This window comes from Theropithecus gelada, chromosome 16, assembly GCF_003255815.1.
Source record: "Theropithecus gelada isolate Dixy chromosome 16, Tgel_1.0, whole genome shotgun sequence".
NCBI lineage: Eukaryota > Metazoa > Chordata > Mammalia > Primates > Cercopithecidae > Theropithecus > Theropithecus gelada.
In genome coordinates this window covers 58,114,668-58,128,215 of record NC_037684.1, presented here as the reverse complement: position 1 = coordinate 58,128,215, position 13,548 = coordinate 58,114,668, and the positions used below count along the sequence as shown (strand labels likewise).

General features: G+C 55.8%; 2 protein-coding genes and 1 long non-coding RNA gene across 4 annotated transcripts in view; 2 read left to right on the top strand and 1 right to left on the bottom strand.

The window, feature by feature from the left end:
• Nucleotides 1–3,804, bottom strand: part of WDR81 (WD repeat domain 81) — a 26,877-nt gene extending 23,073 nt beyond the window's left edge. Inside the window, exon 1 of one of the 2 annotated variants that reach the window (XM_025362087.1) lies at nt 3,694–3,804. Coding sequence is in view for 1 of the 2 variants with exons in the window: in XM_025362088.1 (XP_025217873.1) it covers nt 3,694–3,751 (58 nt within the window). In the remaining variant the exon portion in view is untranslated. The remainder of the gene's footprint in view (nt 1–3,693) is intronic. The other variant, XM_025362088.1, reaches the window with a different exon arrangement.
• Nucleotides 3,805–4,082: 278 nt separating this feature from the next.
• Nucleotides 4,083–8,809, top strand: LOC112609406. The gene is made up of 3 exons (XR_003116199.1): nt 4,083–4,196; nt 5,882–5,964; nt 6,321–8,809. It is a non-coding gene; the product is annotated as an uncharacterized LOC112609406 (long non-coding RNA).
• Nucleotides 8,810–9,957: 1,148 nt separating this feature from the next.
• Nucleotides 9,958–12,933, top strand: TLCD2 (TLC domain containing 2). Its single transcript, XM_025362090.1, has 4 exons — nt 9,958–10,242; nt 10,418–10,500; nt 10,737–10,819; nt 12,062–12,933. Exons 1-4 carry the CDS (start codon nt 10,067–10,069, stop codon nt 12,512–12,514), a joined length of 795 nt encoding a protein of 264 aa, XP_025217875.1. The 5' UTR covers nt 9,958–10,066; the 3' UTR covers nt 12,515–12,933.
• Nucleotides 12,934–13,548: the final 615 nt, after the last annotated feature.

The following is a 13,548-nucleotide window of genomic DNA, read 5'->3' as shown; positions in this document are numbered from 1 at the left end:
TTTTTTTTTTGAGACTGAGTCTGGCTCTGTCGCCCAGGCTGGAGTGCGGTGGCCGGATCTCAGCTCACTGCAAGCTCCGCCTCCCGGGTTCACGCCATTCTCCTGCCTCAGCCTCCCGAGTAGCTGGGACCACAGGCGCCCGCCACTTCGCCCGGCTAGTTTTTTGTATTTTTTAGTAGAGACGGGGTTTCACCGTGTTAGCCAGGATGGTCTCGATCTCCTGACCTCGTGATCCGCCCGTCTCGGCCTCCCAAAGTGCTGGGATTACAGGCTTGAGCCACCGCGCCCGGCCGGTGTTTTCTAATTAAATTTGTTTTTCGTCTTTTTTCTTTTTTTTGAGATGGAGTCACATTCTGTCACCTAGGCTGGAGTGCAGTGGCGCTATCTTGGCTCACTGCAACCTCTGCATCGGCCTCCTGAGTAGCTGGGACCACAGATGTGCACCACCACACCTGGCTAATTTTTTGTATTTTGGGTAGAGCTAGGGTTTCACTATGTTGCCCAGGCTGGTCTCAAACTCCTGAGCTCAAGCAGTCTGCCTGCCTCAGCCTCCCAAAGTGCTATGATTACTGGTGTGAGCCATCTCGCTGGGCCATGTTTTATTTTTTATTTATTTTTTTAAGAGACAGGGCCTTGCCATGTTGCCCAGGCTGGTCTTGAACTCCTGGGCTCAAAGTGATCCACCTGCTTCGGCCTCCCAAAGTGCTGGGATTACAGGTATGAGCCACTGCGCCTGGCCAAATTTTGAATTTTTAAAAAATTTTTAATTGGTGAAATCCCTACAACAAACCTTGAATTCCTTATTCACCGTATGTTGTAGATGAGGGAAAATTATCTGTAACAATTTCACAGCTAGTAAGAGCTGGAATTTGAATCTAAGTGTGTCTAACTCAGTAGTTCTCAGCTGGAGGAGATTTTGGCCCCTAGGAGACATTTGGTAACATCTGGAGATACTTTTGGCAGTCAAAACTGGGAGCTGGGGATGGGTGATGTTGCCACTGACATCTAGGACAGAGGCCAGGGACCACGTAGATGTCCTACTGTGCACCCAGTAGCCCTCCCACAAGAAATTATTCTACTTCAAATGCCAGTGGGTGCTGAGGTGGAGAAACCCTGGACTCAAAGCCTGTGCTTCTGGCCTTGGGGGTGGGGTCAGTGTTCAGAACAAAATGGAAAAGGGTCACCCCAAGGGCCGTGAGCGGGAAAGGGATGGGATTTCTATGCTCGGGATAATGGAGAATAAGGGCCGCTGGTGAGGCTTCGTTTTCTTCCACGTTTGGCCAGGGCCCTGCTCAATTTCTCCCTGCCTTGCCAAGTCAGTCCTAGGACTTCACACTAAGCTTGTCCTGGAGTGACCCTGACTCCCAACGCAGGATCGGGGCAAAATATTTACCTGGGTATTCCTGCAGCACTTCCCAGCCAAAGATGCTGGCTTTTGGGACCAACATGTCCCACCTGCAGCCCTTAAGCAATTAGGACCCTTGCTGTGGGGGGTGGCCATGTGGGCAGGGCACTGCTGAAAGCCAAAAATGGAGTGGCCCAGGGACCAGGTGGCAGCTGAGAACAGTTAGAAGTGGAGTGAATGTGGCAGGGCACAGTGGCTTACACCTGTAATCCCAGCACTTTGGGAGGCTAAGGCAGGTGGATCACCTGAGGTCAGGAGTTCGAGACCAGCCTGGCCAACATGGTGAAACCCTATCTCTACTAAAAATACAAAAAGTAGCCGGGAGTGGTGGTGTGTGCCTGTAGTCCCAGCTACTCGGGAGGCTGAAGGAGGAGAATCGCTTGAACCCGGAAGGTGGAGGTTGCAGTGAGCCGAGATAGCGTCACTGCACTCCAGCCTGGGCAACAGAACGAGACTGTCTCAAAAATAATAATAATAATAATAATAAAATAGGCTGGGCGCGGTGGCTCACGCCTGTAATCCCAGCACTTTGGAAGGCCAAGGTGGGTGGATCATGAGATCAGGAGATCGAGACCATCCTGGCTAACACGGTGAAACCCCGTCTCTACTAAAAATACAAAAAAATTAGCCGGGCGTGGTGGCGGGCACCTGTAGTCCCAGCTACTCGGGAGACTGAGGCAGGAGAATGGCGTGAACCCAGGAGGTGGAGCTTGCAGTGAGCCAAGATTGCGCCACTGCACTCCAGCCTGGGCGACAGAGCGAGACTCCGTCTCTAAATAAATAAATAAATAAAAAAATAAATAAAATAAGTGGAGTAAATGGGCAAAACCAGGAAGATCCTATCAGCCCACGGAGGAATAGGGCAACTTGAGTAGGAAGTAGGGGGCGGCTGGCCTGGGAAACAGCGTTCTGAACTGCAAGTTTGCTTCCCATAGCCATTCCTCCTCCCCAGGCTTGGTCCTCGGGTTCACTATACCCTCCCTGGCGCCAGCAACCATTCTGGACCTCCCCAATACTGGCCTCCCCCTAGACCAGGGAGGATCTAGACCAGAGAGTCTGAATTGACTATGCTAACAGGAAATACCTCTTTCCAAGCCCAGAGCCTCTGAAGAACTAAGGAGTAGAGCGGGGTTCGGGTTGGGGTTGGGGGTAGACAGTCTTGGAGTGATAGGGGAAAAGAAAGATCATACAATCACATCCCCCATGTTCTTTCCTTCACCACCCATGAGGGTGGATAGGGGGATGGAGGAGGGTAAGCAAGGAGGAGGATGTGGTAACAGCTGATTCGTCCCCTGAGGTCACACTTTCCAACAATCAGCTGTTACTGGGGCGCAAGGCAGGAAGTTTCCTTAAAGGCGCAATGTCCTGAACGCAGGCTCAGAATTCTGGAGCTCCAAGGAACTTTATCAATTACCTGATGGAGAGCGTATTTAACAGAGGGAAGGATCTCACCCTCCAGGCTCGTCTCTCCTGCTCAGTTACTCTCAGCCCTTATTTGGAGCTGAAGGAAAAGGCATGGATTTCAGTCCACATGTTCCTCTTTCTGGGGCTTGCGCGGAGTGATAAGGTGGGGTAGGCTTGCCCCTTTAAAAAAGCCGACCAACAGCTTTTGCCAAGTCATTGGGTTCATTTCAGTTTTTGCCCATCCCCCGCTCATCGAGACTCTGATTGGCCCCTGGGGAAGGAGCAGTCTGCTCATTGGTCTCCACCTTCGAAATCTCTTCCCTAAGTAGGCCTGAGTCAGTGAAGAGCTTTGGAGGGCGGGACTGAATGGGGGTTAATAAGAGGATGCGATTGCTGACCATTTGCACTTTGGCATGGCCCATCCCCTAATTTCTGACCAGAAGCCCTCCCTGCACCCTAAGGTGAGGACTGTGCTATGAATCTATTGTTAGAAAGCTACCTCTTGGGAGGCTCTGGGGGCTCTTCTGGGACTGGGAAGAGACATCCCAGAAAAAAGCCTCCTCTGGTTAGGAGGGGCCCCCAGGAGGAGTGGGCTGGGTCTCTCCAGTGAAAGCTGGGCTGGGCGAGGTGAGCATCCTCCCTCCTCCAAAAGGCCTCGATAGCTCTCCAACTGCAGCCTCTGCTACCCTGGGGGCTGACTCTCTGTCCACGCCTGCTCCTTGGTCCGCGCCGCCTTTCCTTAAAGAGCTATAGCGTCCCGCCGAGGCCGGCCAGTTTGGGAGATGTCTAAAAGAAGCACTCACAGCTCCAACAAGGAGGGGCTGTCGCCCTTTAAGGACTTCCCTGGGCCGGATTCCGAGCTCAGTTTAAAAATGCCAACTCACAGAGCGCACTGGGTTCTGGGAAGGAGGGTGTCGGGCTGAGAACTACACGGACCAGCATGCATTGCAAACGCAGACGCCGTGACTTTCGCCTGCTCTTTAGGACTCTCGTTTGACGTAGCGCTTTTCCAAGCGGGTCGCTGACGCGAAGGGCTGGGCCACGCCTTTCCGTCTATTGGCCGGCTCGTGAGTGGGTGGGCGGGGCTTGGTGCAATTCCGCCCGGCAAAAGGGTGGCCTCCTTGCCAATCAGAGCCAGGGCGCCTGGAGAGGCGGGACCAGGGCGAGGCCCCGGCGCCCCCGGGTGGGCGTGGCCACGTTGCCCAGCAGTGGGCGGTGATTGGCCCCGGACGGTGCATTCGCAGCTCGTGCGTCACGACGCCGCCAGCTGATCGGAGCCTGGAGCCGGTGTGTGCTGGGCGCCGTGAAGAGACAGCGCCGCCGGCCGTGGGGAGAGGACGCAGTGATTTGCTCCCCTCTGCGCAGCAACCCCCACACCCAGCACCAGGTGGGTGTGAGCTGGCCATCCGGTCACGCAGCGGGGAACCGCGGTAACGGGATGGAGGGTGAAAGTGGGGTCCGGGCGGCCACACCCTGCCCTTCCGGGGAGGAGAGAGGGGGCGGCGGGGGCAGGGGCGCTTCGGGAAGAGGGGCCTGGACTGGCCGGGTTAGTGTGTCAGGAGCTCTGAGGAAAGAGTCCGGGACGGGAGTGGTGGCGGAAGGGCTGGCGGAGTGGCGGGGTGGGGGGAGCCGAGGGGCCGGAGGGCCGGGGGCGGCTCACCCGGCGGCCCGCGGTCTGAGGATACAGGGGCCGGCCATCTAGCCTGGGGAGGTTCTGGACCCCCCGAGCGGGCGGCGGGGAGGTGCTTTGCCTCTGTCGGCGTTCACTGGGTCAGAGCCAGTTCGGCGCCAGTTCAGCTCCCTGGCAGGGAAGGGGTCGCTGGGCGGGCCGGCCCCTCCTCTCGTTCCCTCCAGGGGATGTTATGTAAGGGGGGAGGGGAGAGGAGTAGGGGGCGGCGGTGCCGGGGCCTTATGCAACCCAAAGGTTAGGGTTTCACCGCGGTTGGGCGGGGGAAAGAGGGCAAGAGGAGGGCCTGGAAACTCTAACCCCCCCTCCCCAGACTAACTGGCCGTCTTGGGCCGAGAGAAGGTCACCTCTGCACCTCCCCCCAGCCTGTCCGGTTGTGAGGCCCCTAGCCCAGGCCTGGCCCTGACTGCCTGGGAAGCCGGCTGGCTGGGTGGGGCGCCTGGGTTAGTCATCACTGGGCTCCCTCTCTCCCCACCTCCCGGCCAACTCTTGGCCCCTCCCCATGGCCTCCGGCGAGGCTGTCGCCCCCACCTCCCTCCGGTCCTGGTTCCAGCCTCCAACTCCTTTGGCCTGTCATCCTGGCTGTCAGACTGGGCTAGGAGCTGTCAGAGTGCCAGAGGGTTGATGGAGCAGCTGGTCAGAGGGTCAGTGCCCTGGGCCCACCCCGCCCTGCAGCCAAGGGCACCTGCTTGGCATAGACTCTCAGCAGCTGCTGACTCCTCTGAGTTGAACAGAGCTATCTCAGACAGAGGAAGGTCGGACGGAGTTGGACTGGTCACCCAGGGGAAGGAAGATACACAAAGTTCATGCCTCCCAAGAGGGTTTCGGAATTTGAACCGCACCCCGTATCCCCCAATCTTTCTTACCCTCTGAGTATAGAAATTCCAAGGCAAGACCGCCTTGGCCCCTCAGCCTGGCGTGGGCCATGCCCTTGGACTGAGTGTCAGCAGAGACCCGCCCTCCCCAGCTCACATCCCCCGAGCCTGCCACGCCCCCAGCCCCCTCCCTGGGCCATGCTGCAGGGCCCGGCTTTTCCTGCTGATTCATGCGTTGGAACTGTGGGGGCGGGGCTTGGAACTTGGAACAAAGTTCAGACATGGAGGGGCCGGCAGACAGCCTGGAATTCATACCAGATGTACCCGGAATGCGCAAGCGGAATGCCTGGCATCCGAGAGTCCTGGGGAAGCTGCCCAGCCACCCTGCTCATACCTCCCTCCCCTCCAGCCTGTGGTCCCCTGCCCGCCCCTCACAGCCCCAGCCACCCTGCCCACACCTCCCTCCTCTCCAGCCTGTGGTCCCCTGCCCGCCCCTCACAGCCCCTGGGCCTCTGCTGACCTTCTTTCAAACGCTAGGCCTCCTCCCTTCCTCACTCTTCCCCAATCCAGGCCCCCAGAACTCTCCTTCCAGCTGAACTCCCTGGGAACAAGTCATTTGGGCTGATGACTGAACTCATATTTCTGGACCTGAGGTACCACACTTCTAGTACCTGCGTGCTGGTGGGGTGTGTCCAGGGTCTCGGGCTCTGCCCTGTCTGAATGCTGAGGAGGCTGGGCCCCCGGGGGCTGCTAGGGCAGGGGTGGCTGAGAGCAGGACTGGGTTTCTCTAGACTCCAGTTCTGGAAAGAAGAGTAAGGGAAGTCTGTTTACAGCTGCCTCTTGCTGCTCACTGAGGCTAACAGGTTCTGCAGGCCCACATCAGAGCTGCAACCCTTCATTAGAATCTCAAAGGTCTACTGGGGCAGGACCCTGATGGCCAGTGAGTGGGTCAGCGTGGCAGCAACATGCCCTGCTCAGATCTTTCCCATTTTCCCTCCCTTTCCCCTAGGAGCCTGTTCCTCTCACACCCTCACCTGGCTGAGCCGCAGTAGTTCTTCAGTGGCAAGCTTTATGTCCTGACCCAGCTAAAGCTGCCAGTTGAAGAACTGTTGCCCTCTGCCCCTGGCTTCGAGGAGGAGGAGGAGCCGCTTTCCCCGTCATCTGGAAGGTGACAGAAATGGGCTGGGAAGGTCCGAACAGCAGGGTTGATGATACGTTTTGGGAAAGCTGGAGAGCCTTTGCCCAGATTGGCCCAGCAAGGAGCGGTTTTAGATTAGAGACACTGGCTGAATTGAGGAGTAGAAGGCTCAAACAAGCCCAGGTTAGTTGGTCTTTGTGTGACAGTGGGAAGAAGTGGAGAGAACACTCTGTCTCCCCGACTTCCTTCTTGACCCTCCTTCCGTGTCTCTCATTCTTCCCCACTGGCCTTTCCAGATGAGGTCCGAAAGTAAGCCCACTCTTCCAGGAAAAGGGACACTGAACCCGGGTGTGAGGATCATCCCTCTGCTCTTATTTTTCCCTGCATTTCCTTAGGCTGGCCCAGACTCTCGATTCCCGGCCGCTTACCTGTGTCTGAGACCCTTAGACCTCCTGTCTCAGTTTCTCCACCTGTGAGATGGGCAGCCAGACAGATGAGTGTACGTGAGGGAGTCAGAAGCCCACCTGGGCTCTCGCGCCGCTGTGGGTGGGAACACACACCTTTTCACATAAGCTGTTGTCCCTCCCCCATCCCTGACACCATCACCCAGGAGCTGGGCGGGGTAATGGGAAGCTGGAGGAGGGGGTTAGAGTTAGACCAATGCAAGGAGCTAGGAGGAGCTCGCCTCTCCACGATGTCCCCCCATGCAAGGGTGGCCCAAGGCTTCCCCTGATATCCAAAGCAGGACAGCAGCCCCTTGGTGGGATTCTAACTGCCGCTGCCCTGTTTCTTTCCTCACTTTGCTTTCTAAGGTGGTGTGTGATCCCCAGCTCAGGCCTGTGCAGACAGGAAATTCTCCCCTGCAGCAAGCAGGGGAGGTGGGTTGTGGGATGTGACCTCCTTCTGGATATCAGGCAGTGTAAACCTGCCCCCTCCAGCCCTGATCCATTCTCACCCAGTGGCTACAGGAAGCTGTCTGTTCGATTTGGTGGGAGGAGATGTGCAGGGAGCTGTATCTTATCCTCCGCTTGTGAAAAACTCAAGGATATGGAGAAGAGTAGACTGTGGAACCCTGCCCTTCTGCAGCCAAGCTGAGTGGGACAGTGGTAGAGAGGAGGGGATAGACGCATAGGCTGCAACAAAGGTCACTCTATTCCTGGACACTGCCTCCGTCCTTTCTTCTTGCTTCACTGGCCACAGCGTCTCCCTCCAGCCTTCGCATGTGCCTCTGCCATCTTCACCCATCATGGAGCAGAGGTGAGGAAAGGGAGCCTGGAAATGTGGAGACCAGTGAAGGACCAGGCCTGGAGAGCACAGGGTCCTACTTGGGCATCCAACAGGGGAGCCCATAAAGGCCAGGAGCACCCTAAAAGGAGGGAGGACAGCCAGCCTCCATCGACGGCAAGCCTCCAGCCCTCTCCTCCTTTGATCACCATTTCTCTCCAGGCTTTCTGCCTCCAAGATGTGGCACCATAGTGCAGTGCCCTGTGGCTTCACCGCCCTACTTCCACCTCCGCCCAGCCTGTAATGTTTATGTAAGCAGCCTCAAGGACCAAGAGCCATCTGCGAAAGGACATACACAGGAAATTCATAAAAGAAATCGGAATGGATAAAACCATGAAAAAAATGTATGCTTCATTAGTAATTAAAGAAAGGCAAATAGAGCTGAAAGCATTTTTCCCTTAGCAAACCATAACAGAAAAAAATAAGACCCAATACTGGCAAAGAGACTACTGAAATGACATTGCCATATATTGCGCGTGGGAGTATACATTGTATACATCGGTGCAGGCTTCCTGGATGGCGGTTGGGTAATATGTGTCATGTAGCCTAAAAGCTCCACGTCCTTTGACCTATGAATTCTATCTTTGGGAATTTATCCTAAGAAAATAATTAAGGATTTAGTTAGTGATAAGATGTTCATCCCAGCTTTGCAATGGAGAAAAATGGGAAGCAATGGTTTGGTTGGGAATTCATTCCTTTTCTGCTGTAATGAAAGTTTGCAGTAGGGGATTTTGCTTAGGGAAATTACTGTATCTCTATCCAAATGGTGGGGTACTGCACAGACATTAAAAGTCATGTAAAAGAACATCTGACTGAAAGAAAAATACTCCTTGAATATTAAAAGGTTGTAAAAATAGTGCATGTTATGTGATCTCAATTTTGTCTTTTAAAGTATGGGTGTATACTTGTATACGTAGAGCAGATAAAAAAGACGAAAGGCATGCTAAAAATTGTTTAGTGGTTATCTTTGGATGGCGGAACAAAGTCACTGAAATTTTCATCTTTAGTTTTTCTGTAATTTCCAAATTTTCTACATTAATTGTGTATTGCTTTCCTATAATAAATATAATTTAAGAGATTGGTGTTATTATTTAAACCTTTGGAGAAGTGGGGGTAGAAGAATGAAGGGAAGACCTCAGCTTTTTGGTGAGAAGGTTTGGTTGGGATGCCTCTTCGTCTATGAACTTAATTCTTTGAAGTAGCTGGAATCCTTCCTCTCAGCCTGCAGGCAACAGCTCTGAATTGCTGGCTGACTGCTAGCTGAAGAGGTGTGGAGTGGAGTAAGGTGGAAGGAAAGCAGTACAAACCTGGGGCTCTTCAGGTGGTGAGGGGCTGGGGGAGACTTTTCCTCTTAAGGCTGGAGGGTTTTAGAATCTTAACAGCCCTGCTACTGAGAGTAGGACAGATCTGTTTTTCTCTTCTGACTCTGTCCCAGCCTTGAAGGGACCCTGTGTTACCTTTCCTTGCCCTTGGATTGTTAGATACTCTACCTACCCAACAGGTACCAGGCCCTTGGGGAAGGGGAGTGCTTTTCAAGACCGGCGGCCAGCGATTCCCTTTTGCCTCGTCTTCCTAAAGAGGCTCCTCTGTAGGGCCAAAAACAGTGCTGGGGGTCAGGGCGGGGCCCAGTGCGTCGCTTCTCCAACATGGGGGCTCCTGGGGGTTGTGGAAGCGGGGAGCAGAACTGCTGGAATTACAGGTTTTCTGGGATATGTTAAAGGCCTGGAAACCTCAGGAGGCAGAAGGGGTGGCTCCAAGAAAGTGGGGTGCCCCCTCCCCACGGATGCTGGGAGGGAAGTGGGGGCGGCGGCCAGACTCGGGCAGGCACGTGTGGGCTGCGCTGGCCTCTGCCTTCCAGGGTGTGGCGGTGGGTGGCGGTGACGCTCAGTAGGTGAAAGGCTCTGGAGCCGGAGGAGGAGGTCGAGGTTCGCGGGCGGGGCCCGGGAGTGTCAGGTGAGGTTAGACTGGAGACCCAGGTCTGCAACTCCAGTGCTTCAGGACGCCTGGAGCTGGGGAGGAACCCTATTGGTGAACATCCTGGAGGCCCCCCGAGCTCCAGGGTCCGGAGCCCCCGAACCGCTCCCCTGGCTGGGGCGGGACGCAATCGGTGGCCAAGGCTCCGGGGGTGGTGGCCCCACGGCTGCTCCAATCACCGCGCAGCCGAGGGATGGGGCGTGGACGAGCAGGGAAAAGTTCCTGCGGATTTCGAAGGCGGGGCGGGGAGGGGAGCCGGGGGCCCAGCCCTGCAGGAAAGCGGGTTCCAGTCCTGGCCGAGAGTGCGGGCACCAAGCGGAGAGACCTGGACCCCCCGCCCCCCCAACCGCTGCCGGGCCATGGCGCCCCCGGGGCTCCTGGTGGCCGGCGCCTCCTTCCTCGCGTTCCGAGGGCTGCACTGGGGGCTGCGGCGGCTGCCCACGCCGGAATTGGCCGCTCGGGACCGCTGGCAGTGGCGGAACCTCTGCGTCTCCCTGGCGCACAGCCTGCTCTCGGGGGCCGGGGCACTGCTCGGGTGCGGGCTTGGGGGTTCGAGGCGCACCGGGCGAGGGCGAGGGGTGGGAGGCTGAGGCCGGGAGACCCGGCGGGCGTCTCCAGAGTTGAGACTGGGGTGGGGGCGCCCACAGAGAGAGCGGGGTCAGGGCCTGGAGAGGCTAACCATGCCCCTCCCTTCCCCCTCCATACCCCAGCCTGTCACTGCACCCTCAGATGGCCGCCGACCCCATCCATGGCCACCCGAGCTGGGCCCTGGTGCTGGTGGCCGTGTCTGTGGGTAAGTCTGCAGGGAAGGCTGGGCCGGTGGGGCGACGGGGGGTGCGGGGGGCAGCTTCTGCTGTCCTTCGAGGTCCATTCCCCTCCCGCGTGGGGGTTAAACGTTCCTGAAGCTTTTACCAAGGGAAACCTAAGAACTGGGAGAGGGGCGGGGCGGGGCGGGGCGGGGGGAGCTGGAAATCCTCTCTAAGCTGCCCAGGCTCTGAAGCAGCCTAACCCCTACCCCCATGCCCACAGGTTACTTCCTGGCAGACGGAGCTGACCTGCTGCGGAACCAGACCTTGGGCAAGACCTGGGATCTTCTCTGTCATCATTTGGTGGTGAGACTGAGGGGAGAAGCCAGACAGGAGGGAGGAGGGAGTCCTGTCCAACCTGAGCTTCCCAGTCTCTCCTCTTTCTTCTTTTTTTTGAGACAGAGTCTCACTCTGTCACCCAATTTGGAGTCCAGTGGTTCAGCCTCGGCTCACTGCAGCCTTCGCCTCCGGGGTTCAAGCAATTCTCCTCCCTCAGCCTCCCACGTAGCTGGAATTACAGGCACCCACCACCACACCCAAGTAATTTTTATATTTTTAGTAAAGATGGGGTTTCTCCATGTTAGCCAGGCTGGTCTCGAAATTCTGACCTTAGGTAATCCACCCACTTCAGCCTTCCAAAGTGACAGGGTTACAGGCATGAGCCACCACCCCTGGCCCTCTCTTCATTTTTCTATCCTATCATTTCCCACAGAGTCTCTGCCCCTAGCTGGTGCTTGGCTCCCCAGTCTTAGGCTGAGTTAGGGGGAGGAGGTGGCTGCTGGCCACAGCTGGGGAGTCCAGACACCCACCATCCAAGGGCACCCACCATGCCAGGGCACCCACCATACAAGGGCACCCACCATGTGAGCCTAAGGAGTTTGGGTCCCCCCACCGGTGTGCAGTTGATCACAGAAATGTGGAATATGGAGCTTTTCTGAAAAGGGGGTGCCCTAGTATAGGGTGTGGGTATGCGGTATGAAAGCCCTAGGCCGGGTGCGGTGGCTCACGCCTGTAATCCCAGAACTTTGGGAGGCCGAGGCAGGTGGATCACGAGGTCAGGAGATCGAGACCATCCTGACTAATACAGTGAAACCCCGTCTCTACTAAAAATACAAAAATTAGCTGGGTGAGGTGGCGGGCGCCTGTAGTCCCAGCTACTCGGGAAGCTGAGGCAGGAGAATCTCTTGAACCAGGGAAGCGGAGGTTGCAGTGAGCCAAGATCACACCACTGCACTCCAGCCTGGTGACAGAGTGAGACTCCGTCTCAAAAAAAAAAAAAAAAAAGAAAGAAAGAAAAGAAAGCCCAGGAATGGGAAGTTAAAGGGTGTTAGGGGATGAGACAGCCCCTCCCTGGGCCAATCCTGGCTCCATCTATGGAAGGCTTGTTTCAAGGCTGCTTAGGGCCCCAGGATAAAGGTAAAAGCATAAAGGTCAGGTGTTTGGGGAGTCCCACAGAGTGCACGGAAGCCTCTCTTAAGGCCTGGGTTATTGGGACATGATGGCTGGCAGGTTGTGGGGGGTCCTCTGACCTGTGACCCTGGCTCCCAGGTGGTGAGCTGCCTCAGCACCGCTGTTCTGTCTGGCCACTACGTGGGCTTCTCCATGGTGTCTCTGCTCCTGGAGTTGAACTCTGCCTGCTTGCACCTGCGGAAGCTGCTGTTGCTCTCTCGCCAGGCCCCATCCCTGGCCTTCAGCATGACCAGCTGGGCCTCCTTGGCCACCCTGGCCCTCTTCCGCCTGGTCCCGCTGGGGTGGATGAGTCTGTGGCTATTCCGGCAGCGCCACCAGGTTCCTCTTGCTCTGGTCACCCTGGGTGGAATTGGGCTGGTCACTGTGGGCGTCATGAGCATCGTATTAGGGATCCGCATTCTGGTCAATGATGTCCTGCAGTCTCGAACCCATCCACCCAGCCCTGGGCACGAGAAAACCAGGGGGACCAGGACACGTCGTGACGATGGACCTGTCACCAGGGACAATTCCACTCTCAGCCTGAAAGACTAGAGAAAAGCCATTGGCCCCTCGCTGGGGGAGGTGGGACCAGGACAAGGAGATGAGGGTCTTCCATGCACAGTCCGCCATCGGGGTGAGGGCCAGACTGGCTCATCAGCATCTCAGTTTCTCTTCCGGCTAACTCACATCCCTTCCCCTTGCTAGGATCTAAGAAGAAATGCTGATGTTGGATGGGTGGGAACCTGGGTTTCTGTTCACTGAAATCCGTCATCAGATGAGTGCCCTTTCCAGCAAATAAACTCAAGAAGTACAGCCAGATCTGTCAGTAAAGGGTGGCAGGAGGCATGCAGCTGGAAGAAACTGCCAGTGGAGACAGAAGCTCTTTGCTTTAACCCAGGGACATATCGGGGAAGGTGAAGTCCCACTAGGATCAGAGAGATCTGGTATGGGGCGAGTAGGGACAGAGAAAAGAGATCTCACCTATAACCAAATTCTGGCAGGGGGAGGAAGGTAGAGGAGGTGCTATCTGTCCCGGCAGAGATGGACGTGATAGTTGCCAAGAGACAGAACCTGGGCCACAGCAATTGCTGCTAATATTTCTGGTTCTCAAAGCCACACTCCTGTTTTTCTTTCTTTCTTTCTTTCTTTTTTTTTTTTATGAGATAGAATCTCACTCTGTCACCCAGGCTGGAGTGTAGTGGCACGATTCCAGCTCACTGCAACCTCAGCCTCCTGGGTTCAAGTGATTCTCCTGCCTTAGCCTCCCAAGTAGCTGGGACTACAGGCATGCACCACCAAGCCCAGCTAATTTTTGTATTTTTTGGTGGAGAGATTTCACCATGTTGTCCAGGCTGGTCTTGAACTCCTGACCTCAAGTGATCCACCCGCCTCGGCCTCCCAGAGTGCTGGGATTATAGATGTGAGCCACTACGCCCAGCACACACTCCTGTTTTTCTACTTAACCCTGGTCCTACTGTGTCCTTTTAATTTTTTAAATTTTTTTAATTTTTTTGGTTTCTTTTGACTTTTCGTTTTTTTTTTCTTTTGTTTTTTCTTTTTCTTTTTCTTTTTTTTTTTTTTTTTTT